General features: G+C 44.4%; 1 protein-coding gene across 4 annotated transcripts in view; it reads right to left on the bottom strand.

The window, feature by feature from the left end:
• FAM20B (FAM20B glycosaminoglycan xylosylkinase) overlaps nt 1–22263 on the bottom strand; it is a 48687-nt gene extending 26424 nt beyond the window's left edge. The window contains exons 1-3 of one of the 4 annotated variants that reach the window (XM_075131495.1): nt 22184–22263; nt 8572–9097; nt 1049–1135 (exon numbers count right to left, since the gene is read on the bottom strand). In XM_075131495.1, the coding sequence (XP_074987596.1) occupies nt 1049–1135; nt 8572–8948 (464 nt within the window). In that variant the 5' untranslated portion in view covers nt 8949–9097; nt 22184–22263. Of the gene's footprint in view, nt 1–1048; nt 1136–8571; nt 9098–12917; nt 12938–22112 lie in introns of those variants that run through there. The other 3 variants (XM_075131494.1, XM_048860747.2, XM_075131496.1) reach the window with 3 other exon arrangements.
• Nucleotides 22264–24835: the final 2572 nt, after the last annotated feature.

Genomic DNA, 24835 nt, shown 5'->3' with positions numbered 1-24835 from the left:
CCTTTCTAAAGTAAGGGATTCCAACATTTTCACTTTTTCTTCATATGAGTTTTTTTTCCATTCCCCCCAATTATTTTCTGTACCCTTTTCTAAAACCCCATCTAATTGTGTAATAGCCTTTTTGAAATGGAGTGACCAACACTGCAGGCAGTATTCTAGATGAAGCTGCACCACTGATTCATATAATTGAATAGCAATATTTTCCATAGTATTTTCCAACCTTACGTATCCTACCATCGTATTTGTTTTTTTTGACTGCAGCTGCACATTGAGCTGAGGTCTTCACATTGAACTGTCCACAATGATTTCCAGGCCCCTTTCCCAAATTGATAATTAATTTAGACCCTTCTAAGGTATATGAGTAGTTGATTTTTTCCCTCCAGCGTGAATTACTCTGCGTGTACCATCAATATACTTCGTTTGTCATCATGTTGCCCATTCACCAACCTTGGTTAGGTCCCTCTGATGTGCTTCACAGTCTTCTGTGGACTTGACTAACCTAAATAACACTATATCATCTGAAAAAATTGCTTTCTCACTGCTCACCCCCCTTCCCAGATCATTGACAAATATACTAAACACAAGACCTAGTACAGAACTTTAAGGCACCCTCATTATACACTTTTTGCCAAGATGAAAATTGACTATTTATTCTCACTGTCTCTTGGTCAGTTTTTGATCCATGATAATACTTTACCTCTCACCCCATGACTACTTAGTTTCTTTAGCTGTCTCTCATGAGGAACCTAATTAAAACCCTTTGAAAGTCTATGTAAACTGTGCCCAACTTGTTCTTTTTTATCCATTACTTTGTTGACATGTGCAAAGCATTCTAATAAGTTAGGGTGATACTATTTCCTTTGCAGAAACCTTGCTCATTGGACTCTATCATGTCATCACATTTTACAACATTTTTTGTTCTACTCAATGAGCCGGTTGGAAATCAATGTCTCAGGCACCCTCTCTGAAGTGAACTGGTGCCAAAAAACAAAACAAAACAAAATAAAAACAAGAGAATAATTAAATAATTAACCCAATAGTTCCATACCTGTCCAAGTGAAAGGCTGCCACCTCCGCATTGTGTCTGTCATATCCAGCATATGGCTCTCCTTCTACTACGTAGTCTCTGGCATATCTGTAAATGCAATGAATAATGGAAAAACAAAATGATTTATGGGGGGATTCTCCTCAGTAAAGTTAAGAGAGTCACATGAGCAAGAATCATTGAAGTGAAATTGGCTCTGGGTCACCTCCAAAATGATTTCTTGTGGGAGAGGAGGAATGAGTTGACTGATATTAAAGAGAGTGTAAAGATTAGTAGAGAGGTACATAGTGAGAACAGGGCAGTCACACATTGATCTGAATCTCCTGGTAAACTGGGACCAGTCAAACAAAATGAGTTTTAATACAACCAAAATGCACGGTCATACACCTCAGAGCAAAGGATACAAGCCATACCTATAGAATCAGGGACTGTATCCTAGGAAGTAGTGACTCTGAAAAGGATTTAGAAGTCATAGTAGACAAAACTCAACATCAGCTCCTAGATGTAAAAAGTACTAGTGCAATCCTTGCATGTATAAACAGACTGAGAGGTGACTTAATTACAGTGAATAAATATCTTCCTAGGGCAAAAATACCAGGAATTAAGAGGCTCTTTAACAGAAAGAGACATAACAAGAATCAGTGGCTGGAAGCTGAAGCCAGACAAATTCACTGTTTTTAAAAATAAAAAATAAAAGAAAAAAGCCTTCTAATCTGAAGACGATTAACCAATGTAACAAATTACCAAGGAGAGTGGTGGATTCTCCATCTCCTGACGTCTTCAAATCAAGACTGGATGCCTTTCTATAAGATATGCTTTAGTCAAACACAAGTTACCCCCATATTGATCCTAGTAACAGAGTGAAATTTTATGGCACATGATATACTAATGATCTAATAATCCTTAAAATCTGCAGCTAGTTAGTGCAAGTTAGACAATTAATAGCCCTAGGGACTATCCAGAACAGGTACAGCAGCAGTGTATGTCTGCCACAATATCTGCTAGTGTGCTTTAATCGTGACTCACCTTTTGGGTGGGAGGATAATTTATGACTAAGGGTATGTCTACACTACGGAATTAGGTTGAATTTATAGAAGTCGATTTTTTAGGAAGCGATTTTATACAGTTGATCGTGTGTCCCCACTAAGCGCATTAAGTCGGCGGAGTGAGTCCACAGTACTGTCGCTAGTCTTGACTTTCAGAGCATTGCACTGTGGATAGCTATCCCACAGTTCCTGCCGTCTCCGCCACCCATTGGAATTCTGGGTTAAGCTCCCAATGCCTGATGGGGCAAAAACATTGTCATGGGTGGTTTTGGGTACGTCATCAGTCGCCCCTCCCTCCGTGAAAGCAACGGCAGACAATTGTTTCGCATTTTTTTTCCGTGCGGACGCCATACTGCTTTCAACAGACAGTGCAGTAGGACTGCTAACCGTCGTCATCGAACCACCGCTTTCGATGCAACTCTGCCCTCCTGGTGCCATGAATCCACCTTCCAGGTCCTCTATATGACCGTCATCATCCACTGCTTCAGCTGCAAATCTGCTCTCCTGCTCATCTCGATAGCGAATTTCTCCATGTTGGCTGTCATGGGCTCCCGCTTCTGCTGCAACTCTGCTCTCATGAATCCACCTCACAGGTCCTCTCGTCATTCTCTATAAATATCTATTCTCGTGGCATCCATCGTCAGCCACTGCTTCCACTGCAACTCTGTTCTCCTGCAGACGACATACCATGGAAAGCATGGAGCCCACTCAGAACACCGCGGCAGTTATGAGCATTGTAAACACCTCATGCATTATCCTGCAGTATGTTCAGAACCAGAACCTGCAAAGGCAGGCGAGGAGACAACGGCAGCACGGTGACGAGAGTGATGAGGACACAGACACAGACTTCTCTCAAAGTACAGGCCCCGGCAATTTGGACATCCTGGTGGCAATGGGGCAGGCTCATGCGGTGGAACGCCGATTCTGGGCCCGGGAAACAAGCACAGACTGGTGGGACCGCATCGTGTTGCGGGTATGGGATGATTCCCAGTGGCTGCAAAACTTTCGCATGCGTAAGGGCACTTTCATGGAACTTTGCGACTTGCTTTCCCCTGCCCTGAAGTGCAAGAATACCAAGATGAGAGCTGCCCTCACAGTTCACAAGCGAGTACCGATAGCCCTCCGGAAGCTTGCAAAGCCAGACAGCTACCGGTCAGTCGGGAATCAATTTGGAGCGGGCAAATCTACCGTGGGGGCTGCTGTGATCCAAGTAGCCAACGCAATCACTGAGCTGCTCCTATCAAGGGTAGTGACTCTTGGAAATGTGCAGGTCATAGTGGATGGTTTTGCTGCAATGGGATTCCCTAACTGTGGTGGGGCGACAGACAGAACGCATATCCCTATCTTGGGACCGGACCACCTTGGCAGCCAGTACGTAAACCGCAAGGGGTACTTTTCAGTGGTGCTGCAAGCACTGATGGATCACAAGGGACGTTTCACCGACATCAACGTGGGATGGCCGGGAAAGGTACATGACACTCACATCTTCAGGAACTCTGGTCTGTCTGAACAGCTGCAGCAAGGGACTTACTTTCCAGACCCGAAAATAACCATTGGGGATGTTGAAATGTCTATAGCTATCCTTGGGGACCCAGCTTACCCCTTAATTCCATGGCTCATGGAGCCATACACAGGCACCCTGGACAGTAGTCAGGAGCTGTTCAACTATAGGCTAAGCAAGTGCAGAATGGTGGTAGAATGTGCATTTGGACGTTTAAAAGCACGCTGGACCGGGCAACAGAATTCAGCTTGCAGGCAGCCATGGTAAGCCAAAGTCTTTTGGCTTCTTTAACCTTCATAACATGTGGGAATGGTTTCAAACAGCAGCGCCCTTATTTCCCATACCAAACACCCGTTGGTGCCCAGCCGTGCATGTGTGATCTCTCACACCAAACCGGCAGGCCCTCAATGTAAGCAGCAAAATGCGACCTTGTACCGAAAGCACATGTACTATGTAATGTTAACAGCTTGGTTCACCGTGAAAGAGTCTACCCATTGTTCTCTAAAAAGTGTCTTTTTAAATACTACTCTCCCTTTTTTCCCTCCCGCAGCTGCAAATGTTTCAACGCTCCCCCTATCGTCTCCATCCCAGAGGCTAGCGCAGATAAGGCAGCGAAAAAAAACCACACTCGCGATGAAATGTTCTCTGAGATCATGCAGTCCTCCCGCACTGAAAGAGCTCAGCAAAATGCATGGAGGCAAGTAACGTCAGAGTGCAGGAAAGCACAAAATGAACGTTGGGTTGGCCATTTAAAATGGGCTGTCCATTTAAAAGGAGGGGCTGCGGATTTCAGGTTAACGTGTACCGCAAACCCAACTAACCCTCCCCCACCACACCCAAATCTCTGGGATGATTGCTTCACCTCTCCCCAGTGGCTAACAGCGGGGATCATTTCTTTTCAGCCACAGGCAAACAGCCCAGCAGGAACGGCCACCTCTGAATGTCCCCTGAATAAAATTCCCCTATTTCAACCAGGTAACCATGAATGAGATCACTCTACTAAGGCTAATACAGAGAGATAAAGAATGGATTTTGCTTGAATGCCAGCAACCACCGGGATTATACACTGCCATGCTTTGTTATGCAATGACTACATGCTACTGGCCTGCCGTGGTAAAGTGTCCTACCATGGACGGACAGAATAAGGCTGCCCTCCCCAGAAACCTTTTGCAAAGGTTTTGGGAGTACCTCCAGAAGAGTTTCATTGAGATGTCCCTGGAGGATTTTCACTCCATCCCCAGACACGTTAACACTTTTCCAGTAGCTGTACTGGCAGCAAATGCATCCTAAGTCTTCAGGGCAAATTAATCATTAAACCCGCTTGCTTTTAAACCATGTATTATATTTACAAAGGTTCACTCACCAGAGGTGCCTTCTCTGCCTTCAAGGTCCGGGAGCCCGCCTTGGGAGGGCTAGGAAGAGTATTGGATCCAGCGTGATAAACAGTTCCTGGCTGCCAGGGAGAACGGTTTCATCCTCCTCCTCATCTTCCTTGTCCCCAAATCCTCGTCCCTGTTGCATGAGACTCCCCCTTTGCAGGAGTCCATGCACGGGGTGGGGTAGTGGTAGGGGCACCCCCTAGAATTGCATGCAGCTCATCATAGAAGCGGTATGTCTGGGGCTCTGACCCGGAGCGGCCGTTTGCCTCTTTGGTAGGCTTGCCTTAGTTCCTTAAGTTTCACACAGCACTGCCGCGGGTCCCTGTGATAGCCTCTGTCCATCATGCCCTTGGAGATTTTTTCAAATATTTTGGCATTTAGTCTTTTGGAATGGAGTTCTGATAGCACGGATTCATCTCCCCATACAGCAATCAGATCCAGTACCTCCTGTTCGGTCCATGCTGGAGCTCTTTTGTGATTCTGGGACTCCATAGTCACCTCTGCTGATGAGCTCTGCATGGTCACCTGTGCCATGCTGGCCAAACAGGAAATGACATTCAAAAGTCCCCAAGGCTTTTCCTGTTTAGTGCATCTGAGTTGAGAGTACTGTCCAGAGCGGTCACAATGGAGCACTCTGGGATAGCTCCCGGAGGCTAATATCGTCAAATTGCATCCACACTACCACAAATTCAACCCGGTGATGTCGATTTCAGCGCTAATCCCCTCTTTGGGGAGGAGTACAGAAATCAATTTTAAGAGCCCTTTAAGTCAACAAAAATGGCTTCGTCATGTGGACGGGTGCAGGGTTAAATCGATCTAATGCTGCTAAATTCGACCTAAACTCGTAGTGTAGACCAGGGCTGAGGCTATGACTTAATCATGGGTATTTTTAGTAAATGTCATGGACAGGTCCCAGGCAAGAAACAAAAAATCGTGGCCTGTGACCTGTCCATTACTTATACCATAAATACCTGATTGAATCTTGAGGGGCGGGGCAAGAAACAGGATGCTCCCAGAGGGGGAGCCTGCAGCATCAGTGACTGTGGGGGGAGTCCTGGGGAGCCAGCGGCTGCTTCAGCCACCACTGTGAGGGAGCCCTGGGGCCAGCCGCTGCTCCATCTGCCCCAGGACCACTGCTGACCTGTGGCTGCTCCCACTGCCCCTGGGACTGCTGCTCAGGCAATCCCAGGAGCCAGCTGCCAGGGGCCACCAGAGTAGCAGCTGGTCCCAGGGCCATTCCAGCAGTGGCTGGTGTGGCTGGCTGCAGGGCCGCCTGAGAAGCTGGATTCAGAGCCACTACAGCAGTCTGCGGGGCCAGCTGCTTGGGTGGCCCTGGGGTCAGCTGCACTGGCCGTTGCAGAAGTCACGGAGGTCGCAGGTCACTGAGCCCTACTTATGACCCTGAGGTGAGGTCCAGTCAAATCCTTGCTTTCGAACATAAGAATGGCCATACTACTTCAGACCAATGGTCTATTTAGCTCAGTACTCTGTCTCCCGACTGTGCCCAGTGCCAGGTGCTTCAGAAGGAAAGAACAGAACAGGGCAATTATCAAGTGATCCATCCCCTGTCATACAGTCCCAGCTTCTGGCAGTTAGAGGCTTAGGATACCCAGGGTTGTGTCCCTGATCATCTTGGCTAATAGCCATTGATGGACCTAACCTCCATGAATTTATTTATTTCTTTTTTTTAACCAAGTTACAGTTTTGGCCTTCACAACATCCCCTGGCAACAAGTTCCACAGGCTGACTGTGCCTTGTATGAAGTAGTACTTCCTCATGTTTGTGTTAAACCTGCTACCTATTAATTTCATTGGATGACCCCTGGTTCTTGTGTTACGTGAAGAGGTAAATAACACTTTCCAATTCATTTTCTCTGCACCATTCATGATTTTATAGATGTCTATCATATCCCCCCCCCTTAGGTGTCTCTTTTCCAAGCTGAACAGTCCCAGTCTTTTTAATCATATGGAACCCCTAATTATTTTTGTAGCCCTTCTTTGTACCTTTACCAATAGTCATATATCTTTTTTCAGATGTGGTGACCAGAACTGCATGCAGTATTCAAGATGGGGCATACCATGGATTTATATAGTGGCATTAAGATATCTTCTCATCTTTCTATCTTCTCATCTATCCCTTTCCTAATGGTTCATAACATTCTCAAGAGCCAGCGCACCATGCCAGAGGCTCCTCCAGCGTGGTTGTACCGCCCCCAGCCCTACTAACTGCACTAGCAAGACCAGGGACAGCTGCCGGTGAGCATGGTACCCACCCCAGCTGCTCCTGGGAACAACAGCCTACCAGACTGCTGCTTCCACTGCTGCGGTTCCTGGCAGAGCCCTGCAGCTCCGTGGATATATAAATTGGATATACCAATTTATAACCTCAGATATAGATTTAGTATCCGCACAGGGCTCTACTTTTTTGACTGCCCACTCAGTCTGCTAACTCTCCAGCAGATCTACTGGATTCAATCAGAAAGATGGTAAATAGAGAACCTGACTACCTGCTCTGAAGCTGAGTGTGGGCAATTGCTTAAAAACTTCCAGAATCCTATGAAAAAGAGGCAGGGATAAACTCCTACATCCTTGCCAAAAATTCCCCTCTGCATCCCCTCTTTTCTCACACGCATTGCATACCACCACAAATTGTCTGGTGTTCCTAAAAACATTCCTGGTTGTACATGTCCTTGATATGTACAACCATTTTGCCGGCCTGCAGACAGACATTCCATTACTGGAATGTAATTTAGGGCTTTGTGAACTTCTTTATGGCATTCAGTTGTATAAAAAGCACTACAGAAATACAGTAACAAGACATGGTATTTACAATATGCATGCAGTATCCTGTGTAAGCTGCATCACCACCACTTCAATGCAAAAAGTTCATACTATTTCAACATAGTACAGCCCCATGATATAACTCCAAACCAGTTGTGCAAGTGGCCATTAGAGAAATGTTACTGAAAATTCCAGCAGTCCACCTTTTCCTAAAGGAAAGTTAGTTTAGAAGGCATTACAGGCATACACAAGTCACATAATAAGCTTTATGGTGGAATGAGAAAATGTTCAATCAAGGCAGAAATGCAATTTCCATATTGACATATACAAGGAAAAACGTAAAACACTACATTCCACAGCTAGCAACACAGCCTTCTAGGCCTAGTTTGAAGATGACCATCAATTTCCACTTCCTGCCCGCCCACCCCCACACCGAGTCTCACTCCCATAAGGCACCCAGATCATGACACCTAGCCTCTCACTGTGGAATGCTACATGAATCCTCTTCAGGTACCTGGCATCTGGCCAGCAAACACTAGTCAGAAGCCAGTGTTCAGAAATGCAAGGTTTGACCAACCTTGTTGATTATGCCTCTGAACTATAGAGAGGTTGGGTTTGGAGGTCAATGCTGAACATCTCAAGTTCAGCTGGCAGACAAGCTGAATATTACCAAATCGCCAGCATGGCTCGATTCCACTTTCTGAATGCTAGACTGTATCATATGCAATATGGACATATATCAGTTCATAAATTAAAGAATCAACAGGGAGGAAAAAACCTAAATAGGGTGTTTTATCCAGTCACTGATAGATATATTTACCTCTTAGGTTTGAAGACCACTTTCTGTCCCCCTTCAAGTATCAGCAAAGCTTTCAGCTGGGTCCCTTTGTAGCCCACATCAGCTTTTATAATTTTCTTGGTAGCCATGGCATGCATAACAGCCCCTAGCTCTGGCGTCTCCTCGGGATACACTTCCCGTGGTACCACCCACTGGGCGGCAATCTCCCAGGGGGACTGCAGCGTATGATCAAGTCGGGGGTCTAGCTCCACACGCAAGCTTGCCATCATGCGGTGAAAGGCCCGCTGGTCCTCCCGGTTGGCAGCTGAAGTGTCCAAGTTGTCAATGAGGAAAACTTTTGTGAAAATGAAGATGACAAGGAGGATGGCCAGCAGTACCACTCGCTGCTTTAGCTTCATGATGACCTTCAACCCTTCTCCCCTGACCCTCTCTTCCAAGGGCTACAAGAAGTCTATTAGAGATCAGGGTCAAAGGGGGATGTTAATGCATTTCATTCATAATTTTCACTCTTGTGGGTCTATCATCACTGAAGTATCTTCTGGTACCCCTACAAATTAACCAAAAAAATATATATATATAATATATGTATATATATTTAAGTTTCACAGGTACCTATCCTCTGGTACCATCAACTCAAAATCTAGTCATTTTTGCTAAGCATGTTAAAGAGTTCTGCATTTGCACCCCAGCCCCAAATTTTCCTGCTAATTTTTGTGGTTTCTCAATCCCATTTTCCTCTTCTGTAAATACTCTCCCCTGTTGCTGTGTGAATGCCCCACACAAACAAGGGAAATGGACTGATACAGTTAAACAAACGATATACACAAAAGGCTGCCAAATATAGGAAACATTATCTAATTGTTGCATTTGTAACAACTGAAATTGGTTGTAACTACAGTAGGAAAAACATTTTGAAAGAATTATTATTTAAGTTGATGGCATCACATTTAAAAGCAGAAAAGTCTTGTTTAAAAAAAAAATGGGGTCCTTATAATATCCCCAAGTTCTCTGCACTGCCCCCAAGAAAATCAGAAGTGTGACATCAATTCCAGTGTATTAAATCCATCCTTCACAGCAGGTTGCAAAAGTGATAGCCACAAACATCTCCAGAGCAAGCAAATAGAGGAGAGACAAACAACAGACAATCAACAGCCTCACAGACACAAAGGAAGTAAAAAAAAAAAAAAAAAAAAATAATCACCCTGTTCTGAAACTTCAGCCCAAGCAACTATGCTGTAGCACATCTGTGTCTTCATATTTAAGACAGATGCAAGACATCTCCCTGTTCAATAAGTCTCTCCTGATAAATCGTTATCAATTAAGGCCCATCTGATGAGCAGTTAATCAAATCTAGTTAAATTAAGTCAAGAAAAGAATATTCCTACATTATTAAACATAACCAGAAAGCAAATGAAAACTGACACGACATCTCCATCACTGTGGGACACTCATGGAGCTGGTAGAGATTGCACATAGGAACGTAAACTATTTTTTTCCAAAATGGCCACAAACTGCACCCTAAGCTGTAGATGCTCACTGCGATGAGCAATAAATGGATGAGTTACTTATTCAAGAAATAAGTAATACACGTGCACTTGCTAAGTTATTTTACCATCAGTTTTACCATCTACAACACAAGGATAGCCAAAGTGCATCCCACTGGCCAAATGCAGATCACAGCCACCCTCATCTTCAGCATGAAAGTTGTGGCCTGCTTGCTCAGATCAAGATGGACTACACTGCATATGAAGATCAGTATGTGACCTGATATATATACCCTGCACTGAAGAGATGAATGTAGCTGCAAATCTACTTTGTTTTAATGAGATAGATATCCTTGGGCTCTTTGCAAGTCACCACTGCTGTCCTCAGGGAGGCACAGTATGAGCATTCCTGCATAAAATCTTAATGTTAGACTAAAACAGTAAGATGGGGGACAGCCTGCTGACCCACTTTTAAACCAGATTACAAAGTTACAGGCAGGGACAAGCAGTTCCACACCCATCAACAGATCTCCATATTTTGAAACTGACTCCTTGGGTAACTGGTTAACAGTTTTAAATGTGCAGCATAAAATATAGTAACTTTAGCCCCATCATTTTCAGTTTGTTTCATTTGTGAGGTGACAGCTCAGTTCAGATTGCTCATTCCTGGTCACACATCTTGCGTCTCAAACACTCTTGATAGCCCCGGTTTGCAGATATTAGTATGTAAACAATGTCATTGTAAAGGCAACTTGCATGCAATGGACGTGTGAATAACTTATTTAATGGGATTAGTCACTCAACACACCAAATTACATGAAGGGAAAAGGAAGAATTAAAAAGGAGGCCAAATGCCTGAGTTGTTTCAATCTAGCACTACAGACACCTTATCTATAGAATACTTATCTGATCTTCCAGTTATAAAAAGAACCTCTACTGGTACTGATCAAAAATGAGCCAGGACATTCACATAAGCTAAAATTCCTCCTTCAGTTCTATCTAGGAAGGGCAGAATTTCTCAGAACAGAATGTTTGTGGTATGCAGGTTGGCAATGGGAATCAGCAGTACTGATGGCAAACCTTCACCTGACCAAAAAGGCCATACTCCTGCAAGTGCAGGATACAGGACTTATCTTCACTGCAACAGTTAGCTCAAATTAGTACACTAGAGTTACTCCATGCAAGCTAGTTTGAGTAACCACACTGCAAAACACCACTCAAACTACACAGAATGATTAGATTAACAGCTGCTGAGTTATAATTAGTGTTATATCACCAATGCATTACTTCCTAGAGCAGGGGTTCTCAGATTTTTGTCCTGATGACCCCTTTCACACAGCAAGCCTCTGAGTGTGACCCCCACCCCACATATTAAAAACACTTTTTGATATATTTAACACCATTATAAATGCTGGAGAAAAAGTGGGGTTTGGGATGGAGGCTGACAGCTTGCAACCCCCTCCCCCCCATGTAATAACCTCGCAACTCCCGGTTTGAGAACCCCTGTCCTAGAGTTTTAGCAGCATTTGAGCTCCAATCACCCCTCGACTTATGGTTAACTAGCTCAAACTTAAAGCACCACTTAACTTGAGCTAGAGATGTGTGTATGTGGATGGGAGTTGGGTTAGGAGCTCAATCTAACATCGCAGTGTAAGACAGCCCCCCCCCCCCCCCAAGACATTAAACGAGCGGTTCTCAAGCTTTTGTACTGGTGACCCATAGCAAGCCTCTAAGTGCAACCCCCCCCTTATAAATTAAAAACACTTTTTTGTATATTTAACACCATTATAAACGCTCGAGGCAAAGCGGAGTTTGGGGTGGAGGTTGACAGCTTGCGACCCCCCCATGTAATAACCTCACTACCCCCAGAGGGGTCCCGACCCCCAGTTTGAGAACCCCTGCATTAAACACTCATCTTGATCTTAACAAAAAGACCAAGCAGATTAACATGAACAGAATTTTATCTTCAACTCACTATATCTTTACTTTATTTATTTCTTCATTCATTCACTTTATTTCACTTCATTATTTTAAATGTAACTAGTATAGGAACTTGCTTTCTTTTGTTTCCTTTTTTAAAATATCTCAGAGGTTTATGAGAGTTAACACTGAATCATATAGCCCACTTCAGAACCACTACTATCTACAATGGAAACACTTATTTACGCTGTATTTATCCCAATACTGGACAGATTAAAGCACTAAGTGAAAGAGTCTCACACCGAGTACCTAAAATTTAGGTACCTATATATAAGTGGCCTGATTCTTAGAAATGCTGAGCAACCACAGATTCCTTTGATTTCCAACGGAGCTGTTGGTGTTAAACACTTCTGAAAAACAGACCACTTATACAGGCACCTACACTGCCCTTCATTGTTATCTCCCTTCCCACCAAGCCTTCTGTGTGTGTTGTTAATTGGTAGTTAATAAAAACATACTCTGTGAAAGATAACTATTCTTTGTCTCCTACACATGGTGGTTGCTGCTGGAATTAATACTCAGTGGCAATTCGATCATTTGCCGAGAACAAATCACGGTCAGGAATCTACAAAATTTTAATGAAAAGCAGCAACAAAGCATGGCAGAGTGCTGTAATGACACATTACTGGATCTCATTGTCAAAATGGTGCCTCAAAGCCTCCCTGATTTGAACTGCCCCCCACTGTACTCCTCTAATAGCCATAGTATCTGGCTGCTCAAAATCAGCCACCAGGTGCTCAACCCCAGGGGAAACTTTTAACCCTTAGCCTCACAAATATTACGGCGCGCACAGCAGGCTGCTATGACCATGGGAATATTTTCCTCATTTAGGTCCAACCTGCCATAAAGACAGCCCTAGGGTGCTTTAATCTGCCAAAGGCACATTCTACCATCATTCTGCACCTGCTCAGCCTGTTGTTGAAGCATTCCTTGTGGCTGTCCAGGTTTCCCATGTAAGGATTCATGAGCCACGGGAGTAAGGGGTACACTGGGTCTCCCAGGATCACTATGGGCATTTCAACATCCCCAATTTGAATCTTCTGGTCTGGAAAGAAAGTCCCTGTTTGCAGCTTTCTGTAAAGTCCAGCATTTCTGAAGATGCATGCATCATGCACCTTCCCGGACCACCCCGTGTTGATAGTGAAACGGCCACGGAGATCCACAAGTGTCTGCAATACCATAGAGAAGCACCCCTTTCTATTGATGTACTCTGTCACAAGATGGTCCAAGGCCAAAATCAGGATATGCATGCCATCTATCGCCCTGCCACAGTTAGGGAATCTCATTGCTGCCACTATTTCATGCACATTGCCAAGAGTCACAGTCCTTCGTAGCAGTATGCGATTAATGGCCCTGCACGCTTGCATTAACACATCCCCAAAGATGGACCTCCTGACTCCAAACTGCTCTGCAACCGACCACTGGCAGTCTGGAGTAGCCAGCTTGCACACAGCAATTGCCACACGCTTCTCCACTGAGAGGGTAGCTCTCATTTTGGTGTCCTTGCGCTGCAGTGTTGAGGTGAGCTCTGCACACGGTTCCAGGAAGGTGGCTTTCATATCTGAAAATTCTGCAGCCACTGCTTGTCAACTCAGACCTGCATAATGATGCAATCCCACCATTCAGTGTTTGTTTCCCGAGCCCAAAAGCGACGATCCTCCGCATCCAGCTGCTCCGTGAATGTCAAAAGTAATCTGGTGTTGTTTCTTTCCAGAGCTCATAGCAGGTTAGGCACCTCTGATTCATGTTCAGATTGGGTGTTCATGATATACTGCATGACGAGCCATAACGTGTTCGTAACAGTGACAACAGTAGAGAGCAGTGCAGGATCCATCCTTTCAGAGAGATGGCGGGTGCACAGTAAACAGGGATCATTGAAAAATGTCTTGAAACTCAGTCGGAAGCTCATGGAAAAATGGATCATGGGATGTTGAGCCCCTACCATGATACACTGTGACCCATTCTGCCTTCCCACACCACCTGGCTGCAGAAGGTGGTGAGTTGCACAGTGCACTGCTCTCTCTGTCGATGCTAGAGTACCAACTGTGGACACGCTCTGCTGAAAGAAGGAGCATTGTGAAAACATGTACAAGCAATGTAATTATACCGGGTTTTAATCACTGGCATAACTTTTGTCCACAAAACCCTTAGTGTAGACAAGGCCTGAGAAAGTCCTTTCACTCAATGTTCTTATCATAGAATCATAGAATATCAGGGTTGGAAGGGATCTCAGGAGGTCATCTAGTCCAATCCCCTGCTCAAAGCAGGGCCAATCCCCAATTTTTGCCCCAGATCCCTAAATGGCCCCCTCAAGGATTCTCCAGCAACCTTGCTGATTAAACAAAAGGCACAGTCCAAGAGTTTTATTACCTAAGTAAACTCCATGTACACACCCCAAGAAGAAAAGAATCACCCTTCTCCCATGTTACCACATCGACATGTCCCAGAAAAAACAAATCAACATTTGAAAATAAAAACAATGCCAGGTTTTTAATATTGCTGTTGTTGCTTTTCACTAAGTTCCCACAGATAATTCCTTATGGATTTCAACTCTGATTGTAGACAGTTCTGTATTATTTGCAAACACCAAGCCTTCCTGTCCCATGCCCACATTACAGCACTTTTAAAACACCAAAGCACATTCATTATGCACACAAACATCTCAACTAAAGCATTCCCATCCACTTATTAAATAAAAACATATCACAATACTTTCCTGCCAGACTGGAAGGTTACTCATGCTATAGCCAAACAGCAGCTAAACCATTCCCTTCCCCAAACTGGCACTCTCAGTGGCGGCAACACACCATAATCAGCTCTCTACTACTTGTGGAGGAAATGGAATCCATTTATATTCTTAAGACTTGAGGTCCTGCAACAGCCAACCAACCACCTCTGAGCAAACCCAGCACCACTTTCCAAAAGCAAAAACAAACAGCAGGCATAGCACAAAAGCAAAAGGGTGTATACTCTGGCACCTGAGAAATTAGAAAATAACTGTACTTGGAGGCCAATGCCATTACAGGGACAGAATCAAAATTATCTATTAAGGTGCCTGTCACAATGTTGTCTGGACATAATTTACAAGACTTTCACTTGGTCATTAAGATTTTCAGATAAGAGGAACATTAAGACAGAACAAGAGAGGCCTCCTTAGTCAGATCTGGACCCAGAATTTCATAGCTCAGTGACATGAAATAAGCCTGGGAATAAATGCATCTTACAATTTTCTGAATGTACTCAAGTGCATGCTTAAATGGACTTTTGTCTCCTCTGAAAAACATAAGAGCAGTCATACTCATTCAGACCATGTTTCAGAGTAGCAGCCGTGTTAGTCGGTATTCGCAAAAAGAAAAGGAGTACTTGTGGCACCTTAGAGACTAACACATTTATTTGAGAATAAGCTTTCATGAGCTACAGCTCACTTCATTGGATGCATGCAGTGAAAAATACAGAAGGGAGATTTATATACATAGAGAACGACCTTTTGTAGTGATAATCAAGGTGGGCCATTTCCAGCAGTTGACAAGAATGTGTGAGGAACAGTGGGGGGTGGAAAACATTGGGAAATAGTTTTACTTTGTGTAATGACACATCCACTCCCAGTCTCTATTCAAGCCTAAGTCAATTGTATCCAGTTTGCAAATTAATTCCAATTCAGCAGTGTCTCGTTAGAATCTGTTTTTGAAGTCTTTTTGTTGAAGAATTGCAACTTTTAGGTCTGTAATCAAGTGACCAGAGAGATTGAAGTGTTCTCCAACTGGTTTTTGAATGTTATAATTCTTGACGTCTGATTTGTGTCCAATTATTCTTTTACGTAGAGACTGTCCAGTTTGACCAATGTACATGGCAGAGGGGCATTGCTGGCACATGATGGCATATATCATATTGGTAGATGTGCAGGTGAACAAGCCTCTGATAGTGTGGCTGATGTGATTAGGCCCTATTCAGGGGACACCATCATAGGGCCTAATCACATCAGCCACAATATCCTGAGCATGGGGTTGTGTCCCTGACCATCTTGGCTAACAGCCATCGATGGACCTAACCTCTATGAATGTATCCAGTTCTTTTTCAAACCCAGTTATGCTTCCAGCCATCCGAAATACTACAACACTACTAAATATTCATAGTTTCTTGTGTAAGAATATCCTATGAACAGGACTGTAAGGTTCATCATAGTAAATATGGGGAAATTTGCTGAACAAAGTTTCCAGTGCAATTTATTTCAGCCTTGAGAGACCAATTTCTACTGGCATCCCCCCATTCCATTCTGGCAGATTCCTTGGTAGCTTACCCTCTCGTCCCCTACATAGATCTTGTCAGCATAGAATTGTTTTATTCACATACTCCCAAAAACATTATATTAGAATTCGCAGACACTCTTACCACCTCTCTTTCATTACTTGGTGATTGTTCTGTACTACCCTTGTGATCTAGTGCTTAAGGCTTCCTGTGAATTTACTGGTCTATTGCGGTGTCTCCCTTAGTCTGTAGCAACCTCCACCATACAGCCCTGCAGGCAGTTCTCTGAGGCTGGGCCTATCCTAGAATTTTTTCCTGAAGAAACACCTTCCATTGTACCTCCACCAGTGGCAGCAGCAGCGAGAGGTTGAGGAGAGACAAGGTACTGGTTGGTCACCAGCATTTTAACACTATGGCGTGGAAACCGGACATGAAGATAAAAATGTCAGTAACCACCAGCATTCTTTTAAAGACACCAAAACTCCCCCTACTGCTACTACTGGTGGAGCTATAAGCAAAGGGGTAATTTAAGGAGCCTAGTGTATAAAAGGTCTTCAACTGATAAAAAAGGACATGTATTTCCTTCTAGGTTTGGTGTCGATGCTAAGAACAAGTTTATTCAGCTGACAAATAAAAAGATGCATTAAAAACTCAAACTGAGATCTGAAAATTTATCTGCAATCTTAAATAATAATAGGCCCAATCCTGCCAGATGATGAGCCCACCCTATCTCCGCTGGCCTCAACAGAAGCTGAAAGTAGTTAGCACCTCTACAGAACCAGAAGCATAGATTCTGGGATCAGATCTTAGCTGCCAATTTTGTTGACAACGTGCAAGACAGTACAAAATCTATCTGGCTCTCCTGGGACTTTGGTTTGCAAGTGGAAATAAATCTTGTTTTCTCACTGACTTGTACCAGCCAAGGGTCTGGCCTGCAATGTTGAGCCAGGCTCACATTTTTATTTTATTTTTTTTCTCCTCTAACAGGAGCCTGAGTCCATGCTTCTTATGACAGCCATATTAACACATATGTTCAATGGTAAAACTTGCTTCATTTTTTTCACCATTTGACAATGTCATTTGCTGAATCACAGGTTTTACCTCCAAGCTTTCCCATAACCATAACGGCTGTTCGAAGTGGAACCAACTTACTGAAAAGGCAAAATTTTCCAATTACATACAATTACATAAGGTGGGGAGGTTTTTGTCTGTTTGTTTTGAGGGGTTTATTTTAGATCTAACTGCAAAGGCCCTGTAGAATGGAAATAAGGTAAAACATCAGAAAATTATTTGCTTTTGTTGTAAGATACACAGCAAAAGGTCTTGAGCGATCACCCATAAGACTGGAAAAGTCAGCCAAATACGGACTGAACGGCACTGAATGCTTAGAGATCGTTTTACTTAAAACGATCACTTAAGGCAGTTTTCCTGTTCATAGATACCAAGGTCAGAAGGGACCATTATGATCATCTAGTCCGACCTCCTGCACAACGCAGGCCACAGAACCTCACCCACCCACTCCTGTGAAAAACCTCTCACCTATGTCTGAGCTATTGAAGTCCTCAAATCGTGGTTTAAAGACTTCAAGGAGCAGAGAATCCTCCAGCAAGTGACCCGTGCCCCATGCTACAAAGGGAAAGCAAAAAACCTCCAGGGCCTCTTCCAATCTGCCCTGGAGGAAAATTCCTTCCCGACTCCAAATATGGCGATCAGCTAAACCCTGAGCATATGGGCAAGATTCATCAGCCAGATACTACAGAAAATTCTTTCCTGGGCAACTCAGATTCCACCCCATCTAATATCCCATCACAGGCCATTGGGCCTATTTACCATGAATATTTAAATACCAAAACCATGTTATCCCATCATACCATCTCCTCCATAAACTTATCGAGTTTAAATCTTAAAGCCAGATAGATCTTTTGCCCCCACTGCTTCCCTTGGAAGGCTGTTCCAAAACTTCACTCCTCTGATGGTTAGAAACCTTCATCTAATTTCAAGTCTAAACTTCCCGATGACCAGTTTATATCCATTTGTTCTTGTGTCCACCCTGGTACTGAGCTTAAATAATTCCTCTCCCTCTCCAGTATTTATCCCTCTGATATATTTATAGAGAGCAATCATATCTCCCTTCAACCTTCTTTTAGTTAGGCTAAACAAGCCAAGCTCCTTGAGTCTCCTTTCATAAGACAGGTTTTCCATTCCTCGGATCATCCTAGTAACCCTTCTCTGTACCTGTTCCAGTTTGAATTCTTCCTTCTTAAACATGGGAGACCAGAACTGCACACAGTATTCCAGGTGAGATCTCACCAGTGCCTTGTATAACGGTACTAAAATCTCCTTATCTCTACTGGAAATACCTCGCCTGATGCATCCCAAGACCGCATTAGCTTTTTTCACAGCCACATCACATTGGTGGCTCATAGTCATCCTATGCTCAACCAATACTCAAAGTCCTTCTCCTCCTCCGTTACTTCTAATTGATGTGTCCCCAGCTTATAACTAAAATTCTTCATGTTAATCCCTAAATGCATAACCTTACACTTCTCACTATTAAATTTCATCCTATTACTATTACTCCAGTTTACAAGGTCATCCAAATCTTCCTGTATGATTTCCCGGTCCTTCTCTAAATTGGCAATACCTCCCAGCTTTGTATCATCCACAAACTTTATTAGCACACTCCCACTTTTTGTGCCGAGGTCAGGAATAAAAAGATTAAATAAGATTGGTCCCAAAACCGATCCTTGAGGAACTCCACTAGTAACCTCCCTCCAACCTGACAAAAGTTCACCTTTCAGTAGGACCCACTGTAGTCTCCCTATTAACCAATTCCTTATCCACCTTTCAATTTTCATATTGATCCCTATCTTTTCCAATTTAACTAATAATTCCCCATGTGGCACAGTATCAAACTCCTTACTGAAATCTAGGTAAATTAGATCCACTGCGTTACCTTTGTCTAAAAAATCTGTTACTTTCCCAAAGAAGGAGATCACGTTGATTTGGCACGATCTACCTTTTGTAAAACCATATTGTATTTTGTCCCATTTACCATTGACTTCATTGTCCTTAACTACTTTCTCCTTCAAAATTTTTTCCAAGACCTTGCACACTACAGAAGTCAAACTAACAGGCCTGTAGTTACCCGCATCACTTTTTTTTCCTTTCTTAAAAATAGGAACTATGTTAGCAATTCTGCAATCATACGGTACAACCCCTGAGTTTACAGATTCATTAAGAATTGTTGTTGTTGGAGGGGTCTCAAGGTTTTACGGTACTGCTAGGTAGGCTATGAGGTCTAATGACAGTATAACAACACTAACCTTCACTGTAGTGTATTAGAGTTTGAGACCTGTGTCAGAAGTGGCTGGAGTACAAGACAGCACTCAAACAATCCCTTTTTACTGAAGATTAGAGAGCTGGGGGGGACCTTTGTCCAGTACCCTTCAGCCCATAACTATTTTACATTTGGGGACAATGTATACCTTCAAATCAGCAGCACTGCTATGGGTACCCACATGGCCCCACAGTATGCCAACATTTTTATGGCTGACTTAGAACAGTGCTTTCTTAGCTCTCGTCCCCTAATGCCCCTAATCTACTTGCACTACATTGATGACATCATCATCATCATCTGGACCCATGGAAAAGAAGCCCTTGAGGAATTCCACCATGATTTCAGCAATTTCCATCCCACCATCAACCTCAGCCTGGACCAGTCCACACAAGAGATCCACTTCCTGGACACTACAGTGCTAATAAGCGATGGTCACATAAACACCACCCTCTACCGGAAACCTACTGACCGCTATGCCTACCTACATGCCTCCAGCTTTCATCCAGATCACACCACACGTTCCATTGTCTATAGCCAAGCTCTACGATACAAACGCATTTGCTCCGATCCCTCAGACAGAGACAAACACCTACAAGATCTCTATCGGGCGCTCTTACAACTACAATACCCACCTGCTGAAGTGAAGAAACGGACTGACACAGCCAGAAGAGTACCCAGAAATTACCTACTACAGGAGAGGCCCAACAAAGAAAATAACAGAACGCCACTAGCCATCACCTTCAACCCCCAACTAAAACTTCTCCAATGCATCATCAAGGATCTACAACCTATCCTGAAGGACAACCCATCACTCTCACAGATCTTGGGAGACAGGCCAGTCCTTGCTTACAGACAGCCCCACAACCTGAAGCAAATACTCACCAGCAACCACATACCACACAACAGAACCACTAACCCAGGAACCTACCCTTGCAACAAAGCCCATTGCCAACTCTGTCCACATATCTATTCAGGGGACACCATCACAGGGCCTAATCACATCAGCCACACCATCAGAGGTTCGTTCACCTGCACATCTACCAATGTGATCTATGCCATCATGTGCCAGCAATGCCCCTCTACCATGTACATTAGCCAAACTGGACAGTCTCTAGATGAAAGAATAATTGGACACAAATCAGACGTCAAGAATTATAACATTCAAAAACCAGTTGGAGAACACTTCAATCTCTCTGGTCACTCGATTACAGACCTAAAAGTTGCAATTCTTCAACAAAAAAAACTTCAGAAACAGACTCCAGCGAGAGACTGCTGAATTGGAATTAATTTGCAAACTGGACACCATTACATTAGGCTTGAATAAAGACTGGGAGTGGATGTGTCATTACACAAAGTAAAACTATTTCCCCATGTTTATTCCCCCTCCCCCACTGTTCCTCAAAGGTTCTTGGCAACTGCTGGAAATGACCCACCTTGATTATCACTACAAAAGGTTTTTCTTCTCTCCTGCTGGTAATAGCTCACCTTACCTGATCACTCTTGCTACAGTGTGTATGGTAACACCCATTGTTTCATGTTCTCTGTGTATACAAAATCTCCCCGCTGTATTTTCCACTGCATGCATCCGATGAAGTGAGCTGTAGCTCACAAAAACTTATTCGCAGATAAATTCATTAGTCTCTAAGGTACCACAGGTACTCCTTTTCTTTTTGCAGATACAGACTAACACGGCTGTTACTCTGAAACCAACAATTATAGTGTACTGTCTAATGGTTAGAGCAAAGAACTTTGAGTCAGGACTCCCGCTTTCCATTTGTGGCTGCCGCCGACTGGCGGTGTGACCTTGGACAAGCCATTCTGTGCCTCAGTTTCCCCATCTACAAAAGGGAATAATATTTTTCGAATTGCTAGGACATGCGAGTATAGCTTTAATTGTCGCCTGTACAGTGCTTTGAAATGCAAAAACGAAAAGGATCACAGAAGCCTCAAGTATTATTCAGATACCTTTCAAAGTCAAGTGGAGGAGAATTCTTGGGGGACCTCTCACAAGAGCAAGATCTTCTTATCTGAATGATCAGCTATGCTTGGGAAAGGCTCACAACCAACGCAGGGAAAGCTGCATTAGAAACTCGTCTCTACCACAGGCAGCTACTGTAAAGCCTCTCAAGATTTCCAATGCAACTTACTTCCACCCTTGCAGACCCACCTCTGGTGGGTGACTGATCCCCTCAGAGGGGGGCCACTCTCCCTATCGTGGCTACAGACGGGACCCCACACGGCCCCCGCGAAGCGGGGAGTCCTCCAGAAGAGACCCCGATGCCCCCCGGGGCTCGCTATCTGCCCTCCACAGGCGCCCCGGCACCGCACGGGGGTGTCGCTGCTGCTCTCCTACTGGACCCAGGCGCCCCCTCCCCGTATGCACGGGGCCCGTCCCCGCCGAGCCACGCAGGCAGCTCTGCCCAGCGCAGCGGAGGGCCGCAGCCGCAGCCCTCCGAGGCCCCCAGGCCAAAGGGGTCGAGCGCGGCGGGCCTGATGCTCCCGACCCCACTCACCTGCCCCGGGGCCGCCAGCGAGAGGCCAGCGCGCCGCTCCCCGGAAGGCTCCGCCCGCGCCCCGCACTCACCCCGGCCGGCGCTGCCAATGCCAACAGCGCCACGAGCTGTCTAACATGGTGGCGCCCGGCGCCCCAACCAATGAGGCCGCCTCATCCGCCGCCACTGACCAATGAGGCCGCACCTTTCCCCGCTCCCTCACCGAAAGGCCCGGAGGGGCTCCCGAATAGGGCAGCTCTTTTAACACGCCAGCCAATGGGACCGGCTCCTTGACTTCCACCTCCGCCCACAATATTTCCCTGACAGCCAATAGGATCGTGCCTAATTTAACTCCCTCCACCCCAGCCAGAGCGTCTGTGTAAGCCCCACCCAATTAACCCTTCCCTGAGTGAGACCTGGGACCAGCCAGCAGCCATTGAGGGGCGCTGCCCAAATTCGGGGGGCGGCTAGTGCCTGCTGCTGGGGAGGGGTAGCAAAAAGTATCTAGGGCCCTCCCCTACAGATTAGGGCCGGGGTTCTCAAACCGGGGGTCGGAAGCCCTCAGGGGGTCATGAGGTGTCAACCTCCACCCCAACCCCCCATTGAATCATAAAATATCAGGGTTGGAAGGGACCTCAGGAGGTCATCTAGTCCAACCCACTGCTCAAAGCAGGACCAATCCCCAATTTTTGCCCCAAATGGCCCCCTCAAGGAGTGAACTCAGAGCCCTGGGTTTAGCAGGCCAATGTTCAAACCACTGAGCTATCCCTCCCCCTCCCCCCCCACCGACCTCCAGCATTTATCATAGTGTTAAATATATAAAAAAGTGTTTTTAATGTATAAAGGGGGTTTGCACTCAGAGGCTTGTTTGTAATAATGGCTGGGCAAGGAGACTGGAGATAAGGAAGGAGGAAGATTGAGACAGAGTAGAAGGGGTGACACTAGGATTTGCTGGGCAGGGAGACAGATGGGGATGAGAAGGCAGAGGAAAGGAGACACACTGACTATGTAGGGAGAATGGGATTGAGTTGAGGAGCAAGGGGTGGGGAAGAGATTGGACTAGGACAAGGAAAAGTTGGAAGGGCCAGGCAGGGGGAAATAGGCAGAAGAGTTTGTGCCCACTAGAGCACACGCCCCTCCAAAGTCTGGAATAGAACCCAAGATTCCTGAGCCTTATTTCTCTGCTGTCAGCAAATAGCTGTGAAACCAGCTGGCTGTGCGTCTCATCCCCCTCTAGTGCTGGTCCCCACAGAGGATGAGGATGACAACCTATTACTGTTATCAGTTACTCTGTTAACTCATGTCATAAGTAACTGGTGATCTAAAGGTTCCAATCCTGCAGATTATCCATGTAGGTGTCAATATGAGGCCACATGATGGAATTTGTTTTTTTCAGTTTGCTTTTTTAAAAACCTAAGAAATTACACACACAAAAATGTTAAAAGATCATTAAGGATGCAAAGTCAACCACCCAAGTTAAGAAATGCCAGAAATAATGAGCAACATAGAAAACCCCATAGAAATTAATAATTCTGTCTTCTGAGCAGGGTTTGAATAGTGTGTAGTAAATAAGGCCTGGAGCCACCCATTCAACAACCAGGAGAAAGCAAAATATTGAATAGTTGCTCTTTTAGTGAGCACCATCCATCCTGTGCCCTGAATAAGGCCAGGGTCATATAGAAAAAAACAGTATGTGATCCTGTAATAACTGCATTATAATGCATATACACAAGGTTAATGAATTAAAGTTGCACAGGCAACTTTAATTTTGGCATTTCCTAACATCTGAGTCCCTGACTTTGCAGCATTAATAATGTTATTGTGTGGGTGAAGGTGTGGAATTGGAGGGTGAGGATGTTTATGTTATAAAAGGGAGTGCATGGTCCTGCAGTTAAACAACAGACAGAAACAGGAGAGCTGGATTCTATTCTTTGTTCTTCCACCACCATTTACCCTTTCTGTACCTCAGTTTCCTCTCCTGTAAAATGGAAATGAATTATCCTCACCACACAAAGCTGTTACTTGGCTTATAGATCAACTGTAGAAAGCTATCAATGAGATTCTGCTAACTGAGGGCAGAGGAGGTTAAATGGGTCCTATTCTTCCTCCTGAGCCCTCCAGACCCAGAACTGTGTAGAAAACATCCCATTTGGGTCACTAAGACCCAGGTGGCATTCCACTTCCCCTAGCCGTGATATCGACCTTTAGGAAAGAAACTGCAGGGAGGAGGCAGAGACTGAAGCCGTAATAAACATTATTATTATTAATAATATAATAAGATTAGTACCCTTACCACTGGTTCTGATCCACTTCCATTTTCAGCTTTGAGATTCTTTGATGGATGGTGCTGCAGAATGGCAAAACTATCATTTTTATTAGTTTCAGAGTTATGTGCCTCATAATACTGTACAACATGAGAACAGACCACATTGAGTGACTCTGTACATCCTTCAAAATCTTTAATGCCTTACTCAAGCATAGGCTACGAATGTTGACTGAAAGTGTGAGGTATTATTTTACTAGTAACATTTTGAAACAACCAACGAAAGCCCTAATAAAATTTGTTTATAGAAAAGTTACACACTAGAATCAACAATCAAGGTAGTTCTTACCCTTCCCCCCAAAAGCTTCTTTCCTTTAAGAAAACTATACTTTTTAAAATGTTTTGTAAAGTCGCATTTCCTTGTTGTTACTTGTACTATAGGTTGTGAATCATCCTAACAGTTTTAAATAAAATGTCTGCA

The sequence above is a fragment of the Caretta caretta genome, chromosome 8 (assembly GCF_965140235.1).
Source record: "Caretta caretta isolate rCarCar2 chromosome 8, rCarCar1.hap1, whole genome shotgun sequence".
NCBI classification, from domain to species: domain Eukaryota; kingdom Metazoa; phylum Chordata; order Testudines; family Cheloniidae; genus Caretta; species Caretta caretta.
Note: the sequence above shows the minus strand (reverse complement) of the source record. Positions and strands in the feature narration are given on the sequence as shown.